Source organism: Dermacentor albipictus, chromosome 9 (assembly GCF_038994185.2).
Source record: "Dermacentor albipictus isolate Rhodes 1998 colony chromosome 9, USDA_Dalb.pri_finalv2, whole genome shotgun sequence".
Taxonomy (NCBI): Eukaryota; Metazoa; Arthropoda; class Arachnida; order Ixodida; family Ixodidae; genus Dermacentor; species Dermacentor albipictus.
The window spans coordinates 91,784,543-91,808,671 of record NC_091829.1 but is presented as its reverse complement, the minus strand read 5'-3'; the positions used below and the strand labels follow the sequence as shown (position 1 = coordinate 91,808,671).

At 49.5% G+C, this 24,129-nt stretch overlaps 1 protein-coding gene across 1 annotated transcript in view; it reads left to right on the top strand.

Annotated features, from left to right (window-relative positions):
* Window positions 1–24,129, top strand: part of LOC139050158 (tyrosine-protein kinase SYK-like) — a 153,541-nt gene that overhangs the window by 104,834 nt on the left and 24,578 nt on the right. Inside the window, exon 2 of the mRNA XM_070526372.1 lies at window positions 23,486–23,760. Coding sequence (XP_070382473.1) covers window positions 23,486–23,760 — 275 coding nt within the window. The remainder of the gene's footprint in view (window positions 1–23,485; window positions 23,761–24,129) is intronic.

Here is a 24,129-nt window from a genome sequence, read left to right as displayed (position 1 = left end):
ATGTGTACTAGTAGAACCCTGGGAGTGTTATAGCTCAATTGTAGAGCTCAATTGGTAGAGCATCGCACGCGACATGCGAAGGTTGTGGGTTCGGTTCCCACCTGCGGTAAGTTGTTTTTTCATCCACTTTAATTTCCATTAATTTATCATTACATTACTTCATTTATTAAGCACATGCAATTTCCCCTATGTTGTACTTGGTGTCAGTGTTTGTTGGCTTCTCATTATATGACTAATAAATATCGGGTCCCTCGGTTAACCCCCTTTCTTCTCGTTTAGTACATAACGAGGGTCTCGAATCCGGCAACATTGATGCCTTCAGGTAACATATGTGGGTTTGTTGACCAGTTGCCTTCACCCGAAAAGATCACGTTCTCGTGACGCCTGCGGCAAAAAAGACGTTCCACGTCCGCCGCCAAGGTCTGTGAGTGGGGGCGCTGGCTATAACACTCCCAGGGTTCTACTAGTACACATAAATACCCAAGAAAGTGGATGGGAAAACGCCGCCGCGGTAGCTCAATTGGTAGAGCATCGCACGCGACATGCGAAGGTTGTGGGTTCGGTTCCCACCTGCGGCAAGTTGTTTTTTCATCCACTTTAATTTCCATTAATTTATCATTACTTTATTTCATTTATTAAGCACATGCAATTTCCCCTATGTTGTACTTGGTGTCAGTGTTTGTTGGCTTCTCATTATATGACTAATAAATATCGGGTCCCTCGGTTAACCCCCTTTCTTCTCGTTTATATATATATATATATGTGTGTGTGTGTGTGTGTGTGTGTGTGTGTGTGTGTGTATATATATATCATCAGCCTCTACTAATTGTGACCCATATCGTCCACGCAAACTTCTTAATCTCATCTGCCCACGTAACTTTCTGCCGCCCCTGCTACGCTTCCCTTTCCTTGGAATCCAGTCCGTAACCCTTAATGACCATCGGTTATCTTCCCTCTTAATTACATGTCCTGCCCACGCCCACTTCCTTTTCTTGATTTCAACTAAGATGTCATTAACTCGCGTTTGTTCCCTCACCCAATCTGCTCTTTTCTTATCCCTTAACGTTACACCTATCATTCTTCTTTCCATAACTCCTTGCGTCGTCCTCAATTCAAGTAGAACCCATTTCGTAAGCCTCCAGGTTTCTGCCCCGTACGTGAGTACTGGTAAGACACAGCTATTATACACTTTTCTATTGAGGGATAATGGCAACCTGCTGTTCATGATCTGAGGATGCAAGCCAAAGGCACCCCAGCCCATTCTTATTCTTCTGATTATTTCAATCGAATGATCGAGATCCGCGGTCACTACCTGACCTAAGTAGATGTATTCCCTTACCACTTCCAGTGCCTCACTACCTATCGTAAACTGCTGTTCTCTTCCGAGACTGTTAAACATTACTTTAGTTTTCTGCAGATTAATTTTTAGACCCACTCTTCTGCTTTGCCTGTCCAGGTCAGTGAGCCTGCATTGCAATTGGTAGCCTCAATTACTAAGCAAGGCAATATCACCAGCGAATCGCAAGTTACTAAGGTATTCTCCATTAACTCTTATCCCCAATTCTTCCCAATCCACATGTCTGAATATCTCCTGTAAACACGCTGTGAATAGCACTGGAGAGATCGTATCTCCCTGCCTGACGGCTTTCTTTATTGGGATTTTGTTGCTTTCTTTATAGAGGAATACGGTGGCTGCGGAGCCGCTATAGATATCTTTCAGTATTTCTAGATATGGCTCATCTACACCCTGATTTCGTAATGCCTCCATGACTGCTGAGCTTTCGACAGAATCAAACGCTTTCTCGTAATCAATGAAAGCTATATATGAGGGTTGGTTATATTCCGCACAGTTCTCTATCACCTGATTGATAGTGTGAATATGGTCTATTGTTGAGTAGCCTTTACGGAATCCTGCCTGGTCCTTTGCTTGACAGAAGTCTAAGGTGTTCCTGATTCCATTTGCGATTACCATAGTAAATACTTTGTAGGGAACGGACAGTAAGCTGATCGGTCTATAGTTTTTCATGTCTTTGGCGACCCCTTTCGTATGGATTAGGATTATTTTAGCGTTCTTCCAAGATTCCGGTACACTCGAAGGCATGAGACATTGCGTATACAGGGTGGTCAGTTTTTCTAGAACAATCCGACCACCATTCTTCAACAAATCTGCATTTACCTGATCTTCCCCAGCTGCCTTCCCCCTTTGCATAGCTCCTAAGACTTTCTTTACTTCTTCTGGCGTTACCTGCGGGATTTCGAATTCCTATAGGCTATTCTCTCTTCCACGATCGTCGTGGGTGCCACTGGTACTATATAAATCTCTGTAGAACTCCTCAGCCACTTGAACTATCTCATCCATATTAGTAACGATATTGCCGGCTTTGTCTCTCAACGCACACATCTGATTCTTGCCTATTCCTAGGTTCTTCTTCACTGTTTTTAGGCTTCCTCCGTTCGTTAAAGCCTGTTCAATTCTATCCATTTTATAGTTCCTGATGTCCGCTGTCTTACGCTTGTTGATTAACTTCGAAAGTTCTGCCAGTTCTATTCTAGCTGTAGGGTTAGAGGCTTTCATACATTGGCGTTTCTTGATCAGATCTTTTGTTTCCTGCGATAGGTTACTGGTTTCCTGTCTAACGGCGTTCCCACCGACTTCTATTGCGCACTCCTTAATGATGCCCATGAGATTGTCGTTCATTGCTTCAACACTAAAGTCCTCTTCCTGAGTTAAAGCCGAATACCTGTTCTCAAGCTTGATCCGGAATTCCTCTAGTTTCCCTCTTACCGCTAACTCATTGATTGGCTTCTTGTGTACCAGTTTCTTCCGTTCCCTCCTCAAGTCTAGGCTAATTCGAGTTCTTACCATCCTATGGTCACTGCAGCGTACCTTGCCGAGCACGTCTACATCTTGTATTATGCCAGGGTTCGCGCAGAGTATGAAGTCGATTTCATTTCTAGTCTCACCATTCGGGCTTCTCCACGTCCACTTTCGGCTATCCCGCTTGCGGAAGAAGGTATTCATTATCCTCACATTATTCTGTTCCGCAAACTCTACTAATAACTCTCCCCTGCTATTCCTAGTGCCTATGCCATATTCCCCCACTGCCTTGTCTCCAGCCTGCTTCTTACCTACCTTGGCATTAAAGTCGCCCATTAGTATAGTGTATTTAGTTTTCGCTCTACCCATCGCCGATTCCACGTCTTCATAGAAGCTTTCGACTTCCTTATCATCATGACTGGATGTAGGGGCGTAGACCTGTACAATCTTGTACCTCTTATTAAGTTTCACAACAAGACCTGCCACCCTCTCGTTAATGCTATAGAATTCCTGTATATTACCAGCTATATTCTTATTAATCAGGAATCCGACTCCTAGTTCTCTTCTCTCCGCTAAGCCCCGGTAGCACAGGACGTGCCCGCTTGTTAGCACTGTATATGCTTGTTTTGGCCTCCTAACTTCACTGAGCCCTATTATATCTCATTTACTGCCCTCTAATTCCTCCCATAGCACTGCTAGACTCACCTAACTAGATAACGTTCTAGCATTAAACGTTGCCAGGTTCATATTCCAATGGCGGCCTGTCCGGAGCCAGTGATTCTTAGCACCCTCTGCTGCGTCGCAGGTCTGACAGCCGCCGTGGTCAGTTGCTTCGCAGCTGCTGGGGACTGAGGGCCGGGGTTTGATTGTTGTGTTCATATAGGAGGTTTTGGCCAAGTACTGCACCAGGGTGGCCTATCCTGCTGTGGTGAGGGAGTGCGTTACCCGTTCTGGTCACCGGGATCAGGCCACATTCCAGGCCTGTTTGTGCAATTTTATCAACACGCGGATTCTTTTCTTTAATCCGGTGGAAAAAAGCCGGCACCGGGATTCGAACCATGGACCTCTAGCACGCGAGGCGGGTGTTCTACCTCTACTCCATCGCTGCACCACATTTCTGAGGTGCTCCTTCCAAAATTTCGATTTATAAGCACGTACACAAGAAGCAAGTTTACGCGCTCGTTCCGTGACCCCACGGCTCTCGGACTCCTCGCAATTGCCGCTATCCTCGAAACTTTCCGACCAACAGGTGTCGCCGAGTGCACGGCGCCGGCACAGCACCCGAGCCGAGCGGTTGCGCGCCGATAAGCGTTGACCGCCGTCATCGGAACCAAGCCACCTACGCACCCTTACCTCTTCGCAAACGTACGACCGGGGGCGCTCATAAACACTCGCTCGACACCGGCGTGAGAATCAGGGAGGGAGAGAGAGAAGGGGTGAAGGAGAGAAAGAAAAGGATTTCGGCGCGTCGCCGCAGAAATCCGTATTTACCGAACCTCCTCCTCCTCCTCATCCGCAGCGACGCCGAAGCCGGCGGCTTCGCTCGCTTGGCTGCGTGCTCGGCGGAGATAAGAGACAGCAGCAGCGGAGCGGACGAAAAACCTCGGTACTCCGTGTGTGCCGCGAAGGCAAGACAGAAAGAGAGAGAGAGCGGGGGAGAGGGAAAGAAGAGAAGCTCCGCGCATCTGCTGCTTGCTCGCAGAGAGAAACTAGCAGCCCGGCGCTTTTGTTTGACGTCGCCAGCAGCCAGACACGCCACCGGCAACGCAAATGACTTCCCCGTTTTCTCGCACCATCGCCGCGCGCCATCTAGCCGGTTCCGTTTCACCAGGAAATCTGGCCGGCTGTTAACTCTGTTTTCCCTCCTGCTTTTTATTATTTTTCTTTTTGGGATCTCCTCTCCTACCACAGCAGCAGCACAAGCACGGGGGGGCGGCTGGCTAACTCGCAGGAAATGACGCACGGTCGTCGTTCGTTGTGCAAACGGAACAGAGTGTCTTCCGGAAAGCGGCGGCCGAGGACTCGTATCTCGTAGCGACTTTCGAGAGCCGCTCGCCGTTAGCTAATTGTCGTGAACTGCGAGGGAAACCTTAAATCCGGTTTATTTATCGCAGGTTCGGAGCAACAGTTCCGGGCCAGCCGGTCGTCGAAAAAAGAAAGATAAGGAATGGAGGAGTGTTTGAAGCGCACTCCTGTCGAGCTGGATGACTTAGCTCAATGGGGCCGTCAGCAGGCGCCTCAGCGCTACGTGCTGCTCTCGACACGTGGGTGCTCTGGTGATATAGAAAAAAATATATAAAGTAGAAAACAGGAAGTAGCGGGAAAATAACGCCATTTTTTTTGCTAGCGCTCTGTGGTGATAAGCCTATATAGCGTGTCTTCGTGACGCCCCCACAGTTAGCTTGAAGATTCAGTGCTTTACTTTAGACAAATCGCCCTTATCCTTCCCTTTGCCCTTATATTTTTATTTCATTGATGCCAACAATGGACTCTGCGGAAATATCGAAAACTCCAGCCATTGTCTTCTGAAAGTAATTTTTCTTCACTGTAGAGAAAATCATGTTTCTTTAACTTCTTCAAATCATGGGAGTCCTCTTATGCCCACTTTATGTTTCTTTTGCAGCGCACTCTACAAAGCAATTTTTGCCACGTATGGGTCGGAACATCACGAACTCACGACTAATTGGTATATAACTCTCCCGCACTGAAGCATCGTGCTTATGGAACCTGTGTACGGGCTTGTATTGTAACATGACGAATAATAATTACTGGCTTTAAATGTGCAATTGGCGTCTCCTTTCTAACTCATTGCGAACACCAAAACACTAGTACAAAATTGTTTCCTTTTACATGGAAGCTCTTAGCCAACGGTTGGTGGGGATATTTCGTGGCGTGCTTACACAAAAAGCGGCGGCTGGGAAAGAGGTTTGTGTGAGTTTCCGTTTAGCATAATTTTTTTTCTCATATTCGACGCATTTTACTTTCAGAAATTCAAGGAATTCAATAGGGCACATGGTCCAGGTGGAGGGTCCAAAAACGAGGGGCAGCTGGAAGGTCTTGTGTTTCAGTTTCCGCGTAAGAGTATTATGTTTTTTCGTATATTCGAATTACAGATCGATGTTATCGTATCTCCAGCTTGAGTGTAAGTCCTAATTTACGAATTTTCTGACACACTTTACTTTGAAAAATTCAATTAGTAGAATAATACACTTGCGCTTGGCGGAGGGCCTACAAGAATCCTGATGCGTGCTCTGCTACCAGCACCGCCACCTAGGAAGCGCGGCCACTCATACAGTTCTCCAACGGCAGGTTGGAAAGGGCTTTGTCTATCAGTTTCCGCGCTGCAGAATTATTTTATGCGAAGCATATTACGAGAGCTCAACCCAGCTCCTCAGGCGCGGCGGTGTCGCCTTGAAACCACGTGACACCGTGACGTCACGACAGAGGAGAAGTGGCTTTGGCTCAACTCTTGCAAGACGGGCTGGGTGGGAATCGAACCAGGGTCTCCGGAGTGTGGGACGGAGACGCTACCACTGAGCCACGAGTACGATGCTTCAAAGCGGTACAAAAGCGCCTCTAGTGAATGCGGTGTTGCCTTAGAAACGAGCTGTTTCTAAGGCGTGCGTCTCTTGCTCAGGCGCACATTTCGTTGCCGCGCCGAACGCTGCTTTGCTCGACGCTCAACGCGTCCAATGCGGGGCGCGTAGTCGCTGCCCTGTAGCCCATTGTCTTATACCCCTTGGCGGGTCGACGGGAACGCTGTCGCGTTCCGCTCTTGAAGGCGAAGCAGTAATGCATGAGTTGTTTCTTCGTCTAGCCGAACCAAATATAGCCAAGCAACAGCAGTTCACCAGGCTAAACAGTGGTTCAACAACTAAAATAAAGGCTAGTATGCTTCGCATCCTGGGCTTAACCTTACCTAAGCCACAGCCATTTTTTTCTCGTGTATTCGTACTGCAGTCTCAAGCTACCATGTCCGCAGTTATGTGGAAGTCTCACTTTAAGCATTTTGTGACGTAATTTACTTTTAAACATTATTTTTGTTCAGCAAGGCACTTGCACTTGGTGGACGGCCTAGAAGAACGAGGATGTGTGCGGCACTTCCACACACGTACTTGCGCGTCACGTACGTCGCTTGTAGTAGTAGTGCTTGTGTAACGCCGTTTAACGTCAGTAGGGGCGCAGGTACTTGTGTAACGTGCGCACTAGCTTCGCTGTACATCCACTTTCATAGGGTGGAATGTAGGAGGACTTTTCCATTCCTACCATACCCCACCACGTTGGAATGTTGCCGGACCCAACAGTGATGATGATCGAATGTATTTGTTGATGGATGGCTCGAAGTTCTATTATGTGAAATAGGAACGGGAGAAGGGAGGCCTATTCAGAGTCGTCCTAGGATCTGCGCGTCCTCGGCGAAACCTAACAGCGAGTTCAGAGTGAACCTGTCGGGATGCGCTGATCCAGTTACCGGCCTAATCCTCTCCTCGCAGTAGAACACTCGAACTGCCCTCAGGTTGCGGTACCGCTGCTCAGTGGGGAGCTGGCATTCCCCACCTCCCCCCCCCAAAAAAAAAAAGAAAGAAGAATGGGCTGCGGATGGCCGCATGGCCACGTTACAGTTGGGACACCTGTGTGACTCCTAGGGCGCTTCTTGGTCAACGAAGGCTGTTGAGGGGCCGGAGTCCTGCGACGTAAGGGAGTCGGGAAAGGAGCGCGTCTCTCCCGGCGTGGCCGGTACTGCCGCCACCGCTATAACACGTCCGGCGTAAGGACGAAGTCGGAACGGAGCCTATGCGGCAGCAACTCCACCGACCTGGGAAGGTCTTGGGGGACACTCACAGGGAGTTCCCTCTTGCGTCGGTTGGCTGCTCTCAGAGCTCTGTCTGGGTTATATGGTGGTCCTTTTGTTCTGCTGCTTATTCTGGTGTTGAGTGTTTCTGAAGGATCCCGGGAAATGACGTGGTTGTAAATAAAGGCGCGCGCCACCTCGTGTGCTCTCTCATTTTCCTGGATGCCCTGGTGACCAGGGATCCAATGAAGTGTTGGAGTGAGCCCGCGGGCCTACACACGCCTGAAGGCCTGCTCGACTAGGAGTATTCCTGGTGAGGCTTGTATTAACGCGATAGCGTTAAGGAGCTCGTGTCGCAGAAAAGCCGGTGTCGTCGGTGTCGGCGGCGTTGGCCGCGAGCGATAAATCCCGGCAGGCACTTCACGAATAAAAAAAAAACAACTTGCAAGATAGGCTGGGTGGGAATCGAACCACGGTCTCCGGAGTGTGAGATGGAGACGTTACCACTCAGCCACGCGTTTTTTTTTCTTTATTGCCACTCATTTCGATGCTTCAAAGCGGTACAAAAGCGCCTATAGTGAATGCGGTGTTGCCTTAGAAACGAGCCGTAGAATGTTATACTGCGGTGTATATCGGTAATTATGCACGTGTATCTTACAGAAGTCGCAGTTACACGACTAACGAAGTGCGTTTCCGCTACATTTCATCTGCGCTTTCCGGACACGCAGAGCCATCTTGCGGCAAACATAGAAGACCCCCTCCTCTCAATGTACGGCGCTGCCCAGACAGGTGGTGCGCCACGCGCGCATTGCTACTGTGCAGGGACCGGTGCGAGGCGCGTCGCGTCCCGAACTCCCTCTCACCTGACGACGCTTCGCCTTGCTGCCTCACGGGTTGCAGAATCAAGCATCCTCCTTTCTTTAGATCACTATCTGTCTATCTCTCTGTCCGTGCCGATCACGACATTTGGCTGGCGTGCATCGTTTCCCCCTCCGAGACGCCGAGTTCTCAGGTTCGTTCCGCTTGCTCAGGCGCGCGTATCGTTGCCGCGCCGAACGCTCCGTTGCTCGACGCTCACCGCGTCCGATGCGGGGCGCCTCGTAAGTGATCGCTGCGCCGTAGCCCATTGTCTTACACACCTTGGCAGGTCGACGGGAACGCTGTCGCGTTGCACTCTTGAAGGCGAAGCTTAAGCGTCCTCCAATTTTTGTATTTGTATTGTATTGTATTGAGGCTTGTATTTCTGAGACTTGTAGGTATGCAGCGCGTATAGGGAGTCAGTGTACATACCGATGCGTTTTGCCTGCTTGCTCCTTGAGACCCTGTCTACTGCCCAGACTATCACCCGGAGTTCAAGTTCCATTGGGTCGTCGGCATCAACAGTTGTAAAGGTAGAATGCGTTGCATAAGAACTGACTACGTGGTAGGCGACTACTCCCTCACTGGTGCGTCGGTCGAAAGCTGCGTCAGTGTACACTTATTATTGGTTTGGTGGTGCGACTGCCAATCTCTGCGCGTGACACGCAGCGAATGCTCTCCGGCGCTACGCATGTTTGGCGCCCATGTTTCTCGGCGTTGGCGTAGTGTTGATGGCAGCAATGTCATCCCGCGGTTGAATTTCCGATGGCATTTGGGGTAAAGCTGTGTGTCCTTTGCCATGTAAGCTAGTAGCGTCCTGAATTGCCTGGTGTGCTTCAGGCGTTACTCGTGGCCTGCCTTTGTTGCTTCGATGGCTGCGCTGAGGGAAGGCAAGTTCGTATATCGATGCAGCTCCTCGACACGTGTTTGTTTCGGGAGCGGAGAGTTGCTCGAAGAGCAGAGAACTGCTTTGTGGAGTACCTCGAACTGTATCCAGTGCCGAGCAAGCAGGTCATAACAGCGTGTTCCATATATCGCTCGGGATGTCAGCTAAGCACTCACAAGTTTTCGATATACGTTGGTACTAGCACCACCTATGCGGAAGTAGATCCGTTTTAAGAGGCGCGTAGCCTTGTGCCACGTCCGACGAAGGTAAGCGAGCCACGCATTCACTGTGCCTGCGTGATCAATGGGTATCACGAGAACACGCGCTGGTTTTTCCGCTCGCTGCACTGTTTCGCCTCCGAGAGTGGGCGTGAAGGCTGCTTCGTCCTGCGTTGAACCTCGGATCACCACATATGTTGCCTCCTCTGGAGATGGCCGCACACCACTTTCGGGAAGGTAGTGGCCAATAACGTCAAATGCCGCCTGCATGGTCTCTGATGGTGGTCATTCAGTCGTGATGCAGTCCATAACGTAACGTCATCCCCGTAAGTTGCGAAGCCCAGCAGTTCGGAAATAGCCTCTAGTCGCTCAGTCAGGCCTATCATCGTCAAATTGAAGAGCAGGGGTGACGGTATGGAGCGTTGGGGGACTCCCGCCATGTTTGAGTAAACCTTCCCGACGTCTCCATTTACCCGCATGGAAAATGCGCGATCCTGAAGGAAGGAGAGCACGAAATTGAGTAGGTGGCCTGCGATTCCGTGTGTCTTCACTGCCTCGATGATGGCCTCATGCGTCACGGTGTCAAACGCTTTTCGGCGGTCCACCACAAGGAAGATGCTAGGGTGGCTGTTTCCTCGATCGACCATCTCTCAACGCAGTACACCTTCCTTCACTAGCAGGACGCTGTCATTAGTGCCAAGTTTTGATCGAAACCTGGTCTGTGCTGGATAGAGGCGACCCTCTTGTTTCTAGAAAGTAAGCTATGCGCATCTGGGACATTCGCTCCGCCAGCTTATACGCTGTAAGTGTGAGCGATAAAGGGCGCATGTTCGACAGTAGATCTGGCTGTTTGTTTGGTTTTGGTATAGATGTGACTATCGAGTGCTTCCATCGTGCTTGGATTTCACCGTTGACCCACACTGTGCTATTCTCATGGAGAAGTCGCTTCTTCACGTATTTTTCAAGATTCCACAGAGCCGCCCCCGTCACACCGTCATGGTCTTCTGCGCTGCGAGCGTTGATTGAAGAAAGTGCCTGTTTGAACTCGAAGATTGATAATGGGGCCTAGACGCCCTCGTCGGTCACTGGAGGCATTTTCCGATAAATGTCGACGTTATGTGGTCTCCACGGTTGGGGGGGAAAAGCCTCTTCACGGAATCATCTTGGAGCTGGCTGACTAACTGGCCAGTTTTGAGCAAGACGTTTGAAATAGCACTACGCGTTTTGCGATGACCTGTCATAACCTTCGATGAGGACCACGCCTTATGGATGCCAGTTCTTTCGTTGAATTATGATCGGTGCTGGCTCCAACGTTTCCGATACAGGCACTTGGAGTGCCTTCTAACGACGGCAGTGCGAAGTCTAAGTCGCACTCGGTCGCGATGTCGTCAGTCATTCTCTGCATATGTCAACTGTGCTGCCTTGCGCGCGTCCCAGAGGTTTAGCATGTGTATATCCCGCGCCGGAGCGTCAGTTCCTACCTCTGTCTTCACAGTGGCCATGCTGAGGGTGCGCGACGCCCGGTCTCGCATGGACACAGTCTTGGGTTGCCCCACCAATGCTCTTCTGTAGGCGTCCATCTGATTGCGCGCACAGTCTGTCTGGGCGTACGTTTGCGCCTAATGTTCAAAGTAATCCACAGTTGATAGTGGCCGCCGCCCCAGGCGTCCGAATCACATCGTCAGGCTTTCACATGAAGGGACAGCTTCAGGTCCACGGTCGTGTTACGTTGTCCACTATGCAGCTTGGCGTGGGTGAGGCAGCCGGTGTCATTTGCGAGCACTAAGCCAGCTGTCTCAGTGACATCTACGAGTGCCCTTCCACAGGGCGTGTGATAATCATAGCCCTACTGCGGATGCTTGGCGTTTAAATTGCCACCTATCAGGAAGCCCTCGTTTGGCTGACGTGTGCGCAAAGCGCGAATCCATGTGAACGAACCGCGTGAGCAGGAGTTAACTTCCGGGCGCCTGTATACCGATACCAGCATTGCGTTGCGCCTTGCGATTTTGCAACCGGCAGCTACCACTTCCTGCACGGCAGTCGAATATTGACGTGTCAATCTGCGTTTGCAGAATGTGTGTGAACAAAGACTTGCCCCCTATCACAAATTTGTCGGCTGCACCGAGGTGATACCAGTGGGGTGCGGGTTCCAGCGTGGATTCCAGTTTCGATGCTCTATTGACGGTTGCTAATAACCATTGAACTGCCGTAGTGCTTCAACTGTGCGCTTAGTCTCTTGAAGTTGAAGTGCAAGAGGGCAGGGCATACGGCACATTCAAACAAGGGATTGAGTTCTGACGCACAGGTTCCCAGCCCCTGGTAGTTACACTGTAGCACGTGCGCGTAGTAGGACTGCCGATGGCTGTACGTGAAGCAGGGTGGCTATTGACGCGAGAAAAGGGGCTGTTGGAGCAAGCCATATGGTCACTGGAACTGCTTCTTCTGTGCTTGCGGCAGAGGATGCAAAATTTTTTGTACCAAGAGAGCCAGGTCTGTCTGGTGTGTTGTAGTAGAGGTTGTTCCTTGCGTTTTACTGAGCGAATATGCGGATTACATGGCTGCTGCTATCGCTTTGCCCGAAGACGTTCGAGAAGAGCTTTCTTTCTTTCATTCTTTATTTATTTGTTTATATATTTCTCTTTCTTTCTTTCCGTCTTTCGTTATTAGAACATGCATGCATTTTTCGTTCTCTTCTAGTTTCTGTCACAGCACGGCGTTCTATCGCATATGTCTCATCCGGGTGTCTGATAGACTTGTACTGATATCTGTCCCTGGTTCACGTCTAGAGGAGAAAGCTTGAGAAGCTCGTCTGCTTGCCTCTTTAGTAAACGAGCAATATTATGGTGTTAGATGCTGGTTGCAACGCGTACGTCAAATATATGGAGTTTGCGGCATCGGATGTGGCAATCACGAAGCTGCGGCGGAGGTCTTTGCTTGGTACATGCATGAGCGTTTGCCCGTGTTTTCACGACTTAAGACCATTCAAAAAGTCAAAGATACTCGGACCGTGGCCACACCCGTCACTGGCACGAAAAGCGAATCGTGCATTAGTGCAATACTTGAAGTGCACCGGCTTACGAGACCGTTTATAGTGTCCCTGTGCATAGTGTCCCACCCACACACACTCAGTGCTCACTTTCTACCCTTTTCCTCTTTCTATTCCCCTTTCTCCCATCCCCAGTGTAGGGTAGCAAACCAGATGCTCTTCTGGTTGACCTCCCTGCCTTTCCTATCCTTGCTTTTTCTCTCTCTCTCTCTCTCTTCACGACTGGCCCGGAAGCTTCTGGCGCTGTTTCCTTCTCGGGCCGTGTTTGGTTGCGCTTACGCTGTTTGCACTGTCCACGCTCCTCCGTCGCCGAACTCATCGGATGCGTGCTGGCTTAAAACTCCGGCGTGTCGACTTGCCTCTAGCTTCTCAGCCGAGGATGCGTACGAGAACAGTTCTTGACACGCGGGTAGTGCAGTCTCTATTTGCCGTGACTGTGTCACATCAGATTATTAGCTTGAGAATGTCGGTGCTGCTTGTGTTTTCATGTCATCATCGTCTTCGGAAGGGGTGGGCGCGTCTTCGTAGACCGATGACGTCAAAGTGTCATGGCGCGCTCGTTACGACACCGCGCTGGCCGTCGTAATTGACAGGCTCGTACAGTGGCCTCTGTCACGACGGCGGCGACTGCGGCTGCGTTCGTTCTGTTTCCGATTGTTCTTCCGGCTTTGGCCTTCACGTCTACTATACGTTTATGTTGCTGGTCAGTGGTAGCGTTATCACAGCGTGCTTCATGTGGTCCCAGCAGAGCTACTGGAACGCCTTCGGGACGCTGTGTAGTCACTTCCTTGTTGCATTCTTGCGCTAGCGCCGTCAAATCGGATTGTCCCGGGTGTTGTTCTTTATTGTCGACAGATGGTGGTAGCTTCGACGACCCGGGCTCGACCATCGATGCCGCCGTAGTTATGCATTAGGTTTAACAAGGCCGCGCACTGGCGCAGAAAAGCGGCCATGAAACGGCCAACAAGCGACGCACCCTTACGATGCTTGTCTGGACGCGTGGCCGATGCCACAGCGAAGAAGAGGATGTGCGAAACAAGGAGGCGAAGCGCGAAAAGCGCGCGTAAGCGTCGAAGAGAGTCAGAGTGCCAGAAACAGATGCACGCTCGCATCCGAACCGGAAGTTGATATCCCGAGCCGACGATAATTGAACTCGCGTCCTCAGAGTCTGTAGCACAAAAAGAAATGTGCGAAGGGGATGCTACTTCAAGCCGTGAAAAAAAAATAATCATTGCATGTTAGCGAAAATAACCCTCTGAATTGAGCAACTTCGTAGTTTGTGCCTGTGGGTGGCCACCGACGAATTCGAGTCGCCACCCTCCTGCCCCCCCCCCCCCCCACACACATGCATTTACGGATGCAAAGTCAGAAACAGCTGACATGTCTACCTCGAGGGAGGTAGTTTTCGCGGGCAGGTAACTTTCCGCCCTCTCTCAGCGGCTATTTCCATCCATCGAAGCAACAGTGTAAATATTGGCGTATGGAGTTCAGTTGGGCGCGAATCGTTTGAGGGGACGAAGCACACCGAAGCTTTCTTTTCTAGCCATCAAAGCCACCCGAGACACATCGCGAGACGGGATCTGGGCTTGAATTTCAGTGCATACGTGCTCGTTTTACTGTGTGTGTACGTGCGTGTGTTGCACGTGTGTGTCAGTGATAAAAAATGATGACGTGTATTTTGATATTCAGAAGCTCAAGTCGAGTGTTTCATGGGAGGCGACATAATAGATGCTTTATATACATCCGAAGAAACGTCAATGTACACTGCCTGATGATACCGGTGCTTTCGAAAAAAAAATAGAAAAGCAAAAACAAGCCTAAATCTACGCATGCAGCCCAGCTCTGGTGAAAGAGAATTTCGACTTACATGCATTGAAGGTTGTTCCTTTTTTTGCTTTCTTTTTATGTATTTTCTGGTGGCTTATCTCTTCATTTCGTCGTCAGTTCTCCATGCTTTAACAAAGATGGTTCTCCCTTTAAAGAGACTATCTCCTCTGGCCCTTTCTTTTCTTTTGCAGTTTTCTCATCCTCGAGCAGAGAATGACAAATTACGAACAAAAAGCGTTCCAGACAAACCGTGTCTTGCGCCGTCCTACTGCGACCCAAGCCTGAAAAATTTCCTAATCTCACCGCACCACATAATCCTCTACACCCTCCTCATCATCGTGCCACCGATTGCGCTGGTGCTATAGGCGACCGCTTAGCAGTCCTATGCGTTGCATGAGCTGTGCAACTACACTGCTTTCTGTTATTGCCAGCTAGGTTATCCCCAATCGGAATATGGCAAATCAATCCTGCGGAAGCGCGCAGGATGGAGGAAGCTTCAATAAAGGAAAGCAAAATTGTGATCCATTCGAATAGTAGCACGAAATCTGAAATGAAACCCTCACGGGTTTCTCAGACAGAAAGCTTATCAGTTGAAGAAAAATTCGTCTTCGTCCAGTAATTGAGCACTACACAAACACCCATCCGGGATGGTCGTTCTGCCATCTTAGTTAATCAGCAGGCTATTATAGCGAAGAGCGAATGTAAATTAATGGACATCTCGAAGCGTTTGGGGCACTCAATATGGCAAAACAGGCCTGCGGTATCCTGCAAGTTAAAGCTAAGTTCAAAAAAGGCAGAATTTGTCCTCCACACGACTGACCACGAAGGTATGAAGGGAACCGTCTTGTACAAAACTACGTTTATACTTAACGTTACGTCCATGGTTCTGTTCTGTCGATGGTTGCGGAAGCAAAATTATGTACTCATAAATGACGGTTTAGATAGGAATTCCTGGATCTGTCTAAGAAAGATGTGTGCTGTACTCGGAGAGATCAAGAGAAAAGAGATATGAAATAGAGGCAGCGTAACCAGAATACTTGCACAGCGATGGCGCACAGGAGAAGGGACTAAGGAGAGATTTGGCTTTCAAAGGAGGAAAATGTTAGACACCCGCCGTGGTTGCTCAGTGGCTATGGTGTTGGGCTGCTGAGCACGAGGTCGCGGGATCGAATCCCGGCCCCGGCGGCCGAATTTCGATGTAGGCGAAAACACCCGTGTACTTAGATTTATGTGCACGTTAAAGAACCTCAGGTAGTCGAAATTTTCGGAGTCATCCTATGGCGTGCCTCATAATCACAAGGTGGTTTTGGCACGTAAAACCCCATAATTTAATTTTTAAACTCTCTAACAATGAGTGGAAGAAGAAAAGAAAGAAAGAAAAAAGAAAGAAAGGAAGAAAGAGGGAATGGAATAAAGAAAGAATGATAGAAAGAAAGAATGAAAAAAGGAGCTTTTTGTAAACGCGTTTTCTTTCAACTGACAGACAGCAAGTGGAATGTATTATGCCTCGAAGGTCTTTTCGTCACGTGGAATTCGGGATTTTGATACGCACACTTGCGTGCTCACGCGTGAATTCACGCCCGGGTGCATGCTTACAGTGTATTGTACCCAACACAATGCAGTTTAATGCAACTTCTTGATAACCATGTTTCCCTCATACGCAGACGAACTGGCGGTTAGGTTATATCGGCGCGGAATTCGTCACCCATCGGTATTTTTATCTTTCTTGCTTACCACCCAATGAATCGAAGAGATTCTTTGTTCGGCATCTCGTTTTGCCTTTTTTTGCATCCCGCTTCTTGGTTTTCGTACTGCAGCATGCGCATTAAAAAAGAAAAATAACACTGAGAAAAAAAATACAGAAGGTGAATAGCATAGGCCCCCCACTATAGGCGATATTTTGTTTGCGTGCGCGACCTTCCGCACGCCGACGCTCGACCGCCAGGCGAGCCCACGCAGCCCTCATCGGCGAGTCTGACGAACAGCACCAACAACACGCAATAAATAAGAAAAACATCAAAATAGAAGTTATTTTCCACGTTTGCCACAGCCGCCCGCGATGCCAGCATGGCTGGCCTCGAGGGCCATAAACAGACGCAGCGACGCGCGAAGCGGGCTACTGAGGCACGTATGCCAATGCGAGGCGTGTAAAGCAAATAAAAGCGACGCGACCGAAAGCGAGAGAAACAGGGGAAAACGCGCTTTAAGAAGCGTCGAAAACAGCAGCCGTGCATGACTCAGGCATCGTCATCGGACGCCTTGTATATGCGTTACATTCGCCACGTATGCTGCTCGAGAAGGAGACCACGAGGACTCGAGTCGACAAAATCGGTTGGGAAACCATGCTATACGTCGTAGCGAACGCGCTCTTGCCCGCTGCTTACAAAACTACGCCATTTGTCGCGGTGACTGTCTCTAAGTCTACAGCGTTGCCGCTTCGTGTTGCAATAACGCATGCAGTGCGTGCACAACCGGAAAGACCGGTACGCGTGATGCCACCGCACAAAAACGAGACGTGTGTGCTCACTCGCGCCATCTATAGCGCAGTCCGCATTGCTCTCATCAGAAATTATAAGCTGAAGGCCGAGAGGTTTGGACGCAAACGTTTACAGACCATTCCAACCTTTCGAACCGATTTGATCGACTCGGTATTTACTGTCTAAACGGACGCTGGCCAGCTGGAAGATGGAGACCGGCCGAAGGCCGCACGACAGGGAGCGAACGACGCCCGGAAATGCTCGACAGACGCTGAAGCACGCCATGTCATTGGAAATGACAAATAAAAGTTCAGCGTAATAGACGCCAAAGCTTGATATTGTGAACTCGGGAGCTATATTATTTGTAACTTCCTTGGGCAGTAACTAGCGTATGTAATGCGGTCCTATAAATTGGTTGGAGGCCAGAGACCGTATTTTTTAGGTTTTTGACTGGTTGCCCGGATGGTCTCGGCTTGTTCTCGGTTTGTTCTCACAACTTGCCAGTTGTACGCGTGCCTACGGGTGAATAACTTTTCTTGTCAACTGGTCCGGATAACGGCTCTGGCTTTTGGCTCAAGGTCACTTGAAGGTCGCCGGCAACGGGAGTTAAAAGCATTTCATACTTGATATGAGTGGAACTCGGCTAGAAAGCTTCGCTATAAAATGAGCGTTGCTCATCGCACGGAGCCAGATTTCAATGAATGCAATACTTTCGCAGCTTCCCCACCGTTGGGGCCCAGATGAAACGGATTGTAGATCTGCAGAATAATCCGCCTGTTCCGACGTGCCTGCTGCCTATAATGTTCTGGCTGCATTTCAGTTGCTATGGGTGAAAAGACCGCCCATTAGCCCAGCAAACACCATGTAGCCGCGAAAACTGAGGTTGCTGCATGGAAGGTTGCTGTTCGTCTGGCCCGGGTGAGCCTTGACCAGTTTCACATTCGTTATTTTGCGTCCGCGCGATGTGCGCTGCGATACTCTATGAGAGCACGGGGCCAGAGTGAAGCGCGAGGAACAAATAAAAAACTGTGCGTGGCTTGCTTTGGGCAGGAATCGCTGCGTCTTGCCTAGCTGAGCACGACACCATTATGCATATTGTCTTTGCTGTTGCCGTCGCCACTCATTGCGTTCACGCTGCTCTTCGAGAGTCCTAACTATGCGTGGCCTTTCCAAAACGCTGTCGCAGCACAAATGAAATCATTTGTAGGCGGGTTCTTCTTTTCCATACGAAAGTGTAGTGAGGTTTCTCCCTGTTTTGTATACTACAGTTGCCACTTCCCGGCAAGTGCAGCTTATGCAACTGCAATATTTACTGGGAGACGCTTGCGATGAACACTATGCGGGAGGCCAGCTTTCCGGTTCTTTTTCTTCCCCCCCCCACGGATTCGTGGAGGCGAGCTCCATCTGGTGGTGCTACAAGGAACGCAGCGGCGCACGCCTTCCGCTGTGATCGCTTGAGCTTTTGGTTACGGAGACGAATGTATCCCGGGATCCTACTCATATACAGCTTCTCCATAAAATATTTCCACACTCTCTTAACCCTGGCTGCACTGCTGAACGGCGCTCCATGCATCTTCAAACAGCCTTTTCACTGCGCTTAAGAGAAAAAGCTTGAGTAACGAACACATGGCGGTCTCCATCTCGGCATTGCATATCACACTGTCGCCGCACTAGGTGTGCCAGTCCCTGCGACGCTCGTTTGATGTGTGGAAAGTCATGAGTTCGAATCTGACCCAGGTTTGCGCGCTTATGTCATAGGAGCGGCACTCAGAATTTCGGAGCATCTTGATTTCAATGAAATTTAAGGAAGCGTGGAAATTCCAATATATTTACAGCGTCTCCCTCAATTCCATCCGGTGCACTTTGTAGGATCGAGACCGAAGTCCCCATCAGTTATCACGACTCCCCATGGCACCAGGTGACGGACATGACTGTGCGAGAACTTGGAGCTAACGCGTGCGGTTTTAGTAAACAAAGAAGTCCGTTCTATGCGGACAGAATGCAAGCAACGCTTGAGCTGGACAAATTTCTCAACTTTGAACACATCGTGTGGAGCTCTACTATACTTAGTGAAAAAAAAGAAGTCTTGCGGAATTGCATGGTGATTTTAAAGCACGAAGCAACTTTTTTTCCTTTTTCTTTGCTCTTTCACCCGTTTTTATGATACTTGTTGGGGTCGGACTTTCACGGCCAATAAAAAGGCGCTGATGCAAGGTGCGAGGGCTTTCGCGTAACCGTCGCCGAACGCCAACTGTTAAATCTATTTACGATGCGCGCACTGTCGCGCGAAAGGTTTTGCGCACTAGAACTGGGCCTCTTAATGCTGCGACTGACCCACAGAATTCAAAAATGTCCGCGGGCCAGTTGGCATTGGGAGCCCAAACGATAAAAAACAACTGAGCTGTGCTTGGTGACGTGGCTTGGGCCGCTTTTGAAGGAAGAGAAGCACTGAGGAAAACTTGTTTTGAATAAAACCCCGAGAAACATAGAACAAAAGAAGTGCGTGCCTAAAGTAAAAAAATTACTCCATCTCAAAAGCGTGGATACCGGATTGAGGAAGCGGTCTAGAACATTTAGAGCCAAGTGCAATCTAATTGAAAGTGTAAATAGACAAACCGGAGTCATAAAAAAAGGGAGAGAGGGGGAGAGAAACATAGATCGTAAATGGTGATCCAAAGGATAGATACAAATAAATACTATGGACATTTACAAATCTGGTAGCAAAGATTTCAGGAGGAAAAATATGTACAATAACAAAAAGAGCAGTTTCTTGCTATTTGAGACTCCAGCTGGTTGTTAAAGAACCAAAAACACACTGCAACAAATATACGGAACAGGATGAGACATGTGCCTGCTGCAGCGAAAGTTCGGAAACGACTGAACGCACCTTAATGAAATGCCAATAAGTTATTCACACAGCGAAACCCATCGGGAACGACCACCTTCGAGCAGCTCAGGGATTCAAAACAAATTGAAGCAATAACAGATAAGTCCAGATCAGATAAGTAAGTCCAGATAAGTAAGGCATCCTTAGTGTATTGGTTTGTGAAGGAGCAGAACCGGATCACTTACAGGCACAGACAACTGTATAATGTAGACATAGAGGTTTCTATGATGAGAAATAAAATGAAGGAGATGCATGTAGGCAAGGTGCTAGGCCATGGTACATGCATGGTAAGACCTGATTATTTAAAGCAGGCTAGGCACTCGTCCCATTTGAACGCGTGCGCCAGTAAATTATCATGATCATCGTCATCATCTTGGGAGCAGCCTGGAAGGACAGACCTTTTCCCCTGTGGCGGTTGCCGGAGAGTCGCTTTCCACACCGGCTCTCGTCCAACCGGAGACAGCATACTTGTGTGTGTGCGTGCGTGCGTGCGTGCGTGTGCGTGTGTGTGTGTGTGTGTGTGTGTGTGTGTGTGTGTGTGTGTGTGTGTGTGTGTGTGTGTGTGTGTGTGTGTGTGTGTGTGTGTGTGTGTGTGTGCGTGCGTGCGTGCGTGCGTGCGTGCGTGCGTGCGTGCGCGCGCGCGCGCGCGCTAGCGACCTGCACTACCGCTAGAGATGTGGAAGTCAAGGGCTGCAGTTTTACACGAAATGGCGCAGTGAGCGGGTTTTGTCAGACTTATGCGGACACATCTCGGCTAAAGACTAATGAGCTCGTACGTTGCCGCAAAGAAACGCCCATAGTCACAAGCCAGAACAGACAATGTGATCCGCGACAGTTTCTGGCCAAATTAACCAACTTTGTCTAGCACAAAGTCAGAAAGGGGAGAGAAAAGCGGCAGCAGCATTCCACAAAGAAATTTACAACGCAGACCCTCTCCAAGAACCCATTCACCACCCTCGTGAGGCAATCCTGTCATTAAAAGCCTTTCGTTAAGGATGTTTCAAACCTCGTTATCTTCGTATGGAGTTATCAATCTGCGGCCTACTTCACATCTGGCTCGTTTCCAGCGAGTCTCAGACCGAGGATGGCTGGTTTCGCTTGCACTGGACACTAACGCAGTCGAAACGTACTCACACATCAAACAGCGGCCATCAAAGAACAACAAGAAACGCGTGGAAGTGTTCTGTAAGGGAACACGTCATCAGCGGGGCACAGAAAACAGACAGTTCTCTCCAGCAGCACAGACGTGGCAAATAGCGCCGCGCCTGGCACTTATTTCTCGAGCCTTTTTTCGAAGTAAAGCAAGGGGGAGCGAGCGTTTTCTTATAGCTCAATGTACTTTTCCCTTTTTTTTTTTCTCGTCGATTCAGAGACTGCGGAACGTTTCAACGAGCGTCGATTACAGAGCGCCAGACGGTAGCTTGAGTCTGCGGTTCTTCAAACCCTACTCTCTCTTAGGCTTCTGTGTGCCGGTCCTTTCTCTCTCTTCCGGCGATTCGATTACCCTGAACGACTGCTTGTGCAAGAGGGCTCCTAACTCTGGCACGCACCGCTGTGAGAAGGGTTTAGGCGTTGCGTTGCCACCGCAGTTAACTGAATGGCGGCAAAGAGAGGCTTTCATCTTAAGAAAGACTGACGGGCAACGAGGACGCTCTGATGTTTGCGCGCCCAGTCTCCGCACGACAGAAAGTCTAAGTCAATAGAGAGAAAGAGTCGAGGAATGGGTGGAAGGACAGACAACCTGTGCACGAGCGTGGCGCTACGATAGTTTGCTGTCTGCAGGCTGGATGAAAACTTCTTTCGTATGGTTTACTTCGACTCTTCTTACAAGAAAACCTTATTGCACCTCTTTTTATACGTATTATGCAAAGCACTATCATTGAAATCATTTGAAATGCGTACTCTTTATCTTTGTTTAATGATGTATGCGTGCGTCCGTCTTGTTGCGTGTAACACTTGCCAAAACTTGTTGTCGCGAAGCACACTTCAATGTACTTTTTTGTTTGACATCTTTCCATAAAGCAGTCGGTGACAAGCTAAGAACTTAATGCAAAAAAAATTATAGGGTTTTACGTGCCAAAACTGCTTTCTGATCATGAGGCACGCCATAGTGGGGGACTCCGGAAATTTCGACCACCTGGGGTTCCTTAACGTGCACCTAAATCTAAGTACACGGGAGTGTTCGCATTTCGCCCCCATCGAAATGCGGCCGCCGTGGCCGGCTTTCGATACCCCGACCTCGTGCCTAGCAGCCTAACACCATAGCCGCTAAGCAACCACCACGGGTTGAACTTAATTGAAGCTCCACCTGCGAAAGCGCAGCACGACTGCCCTTCACGAATGACAGAGAGTCGAACCAGCAGAAGCCCACTCACAGTTTCAATTACAGTGTTCTGCTAATATTACAGCTAAGCGAATTGGAAAGCCAAAGCTGGTTATTTCAAACAATAATGTTAAGTTTCTCAGGAGGTACCTGTAAACAAATTAAATAATTGGCATTGAAAATAACATTTCGTACGTTTCGGTCTGGGTACGTGGGAATCATATTGGGGCTTACGGGGCACGAGACGGGTCAGCTTCTCCGACGCCAAGGTGTCTCCACGGTCCTGGCTGGCTAAAAGTATGCCTACACTCTTTAAACAAAATTGCACCCTTTAGGTTGTGTCTTGCCACGCAACGATAATCGTCCATCTTTCTTGACCGCATTTCCTTTCTTTAGCGCTGTGAGCCCGGTACCTCCAAGTCATGAAAGGCATGCGCGTTATTAGCATGACATAGCATTCTCGACGGGAAAGTAGCGAGCGCAGCTTTTTGAAGAACGGACACGCAAGCAAGACAGGCTACGATTATTGTTGTGCAGCAAGATAACACCCAAAGGGTGGAAATTTGTTTAAGGGTGTAGTGCGTGCTTCATTGGCCACGTGATAGCACAGCCAATGGGGAGGAGGCGGCGCCAGGTCATGATTGTACAAAGCTTGTTCATGACGTTCCGAGGTCTGCAAATGGTAGAATGCTTTCACATTTGCACAAGGAAGCAGCCTTAAATGTAGATCTGCCAAATTTTTTTTATTCATAAGTATTCTTTGGTTCAAATGTGCTACTCCACACTTAAGGACGTAGCATTGTTCGACCGACTGAGAAAGTTGTAGCGCGTTCCATCATGTTATTATGTGATTTTTTTCCCTCTCTATTTTTCATTTCTCCTATCACATTTGATTCAGTTCACCCCTTTTCTGAGCGCAAGGTGACTTATGGTGACTAACCTCTCTCTCCTTTTTTCCCTCTCGTTTCTTTCTTTCCCGCTCAGGTTGTCACTGACGAACGCGTGTGTCTGTGAATCCGTTTAGTGCACCCAACGAAATGCGACGAGACGGGCGGTTGTCCGAGTGTGCATGTCATTCCTCTTTCCGCGTGTCCCAGTACCACGATGAGGAAGCTATGGTCCAGGATGCATAATGAAAGACCGCTCGCTCCGGTCGTCCCTCTAACGTCACTTACAGCGCATACATAGACGGAGAACCAAAAAGAACGACGTAGACAAGCGCTTGTCTACGTCGTCCTTTTTGGTCCTCCGTCTATGTATGCGCTGTAAGTGACGATTGATACCATGGAATACCAACTAGCCCGCACTCAAACCGTCCCTCTAACGCCGTTCTCCTCCTCGCCGCGCTTTCAGGGCTGGCAGCGCGGGCGGCGGCGTGACGCTGTCGGCCGAGCCCTCGTGCTGCGGCGACGACGACGGCGACGGGGGCGACCCGGCCGCCGAGCCCCTGGAGGAGGCGGCCTGCTTCTACGGCGCCGTCAGCCGGGAGACGGCCGAGTGGATCCTCTGGGAGCGGGGGTGCGCCGACGGCCTGTACCTGCTGCGCCGAAGCGGGCCCGACTACGTGCTCTCGCTCTGCTTCGACCGCAGCGTGCTACACTACCGGATACGCAGGCTCGCCGGGGCTGGTGAGAGAGCCGCTGTCTGGGCAGCATTTGGTATATAATTTTTTAATTGATGCTTGGGACTAGAGGGATGCGTTGGCATACAAATGCGGCGCCGCGGCTACTCGTTGTTTCTCGAAGAGTGCCTTAGATAGACACACCACAAACGCACTAATACGCGAGCCTGATGTTCAAGTACATTTACAAGCACTGGGACGTTAAAGGTGGGACCTCCTGCCACTCGGAACATGCAGAACACTCTGGTGGACGACTGGTGCGCTTTCCTAGTTTGTATGTTTAGTGGAAGCACGCAGAGGACGCACTAAAAGAAAATGTTGTGCGTCTTCGTCATCACGGCCGCAATCGCCTTAGCGCGCGAAGACAAAGGCATGG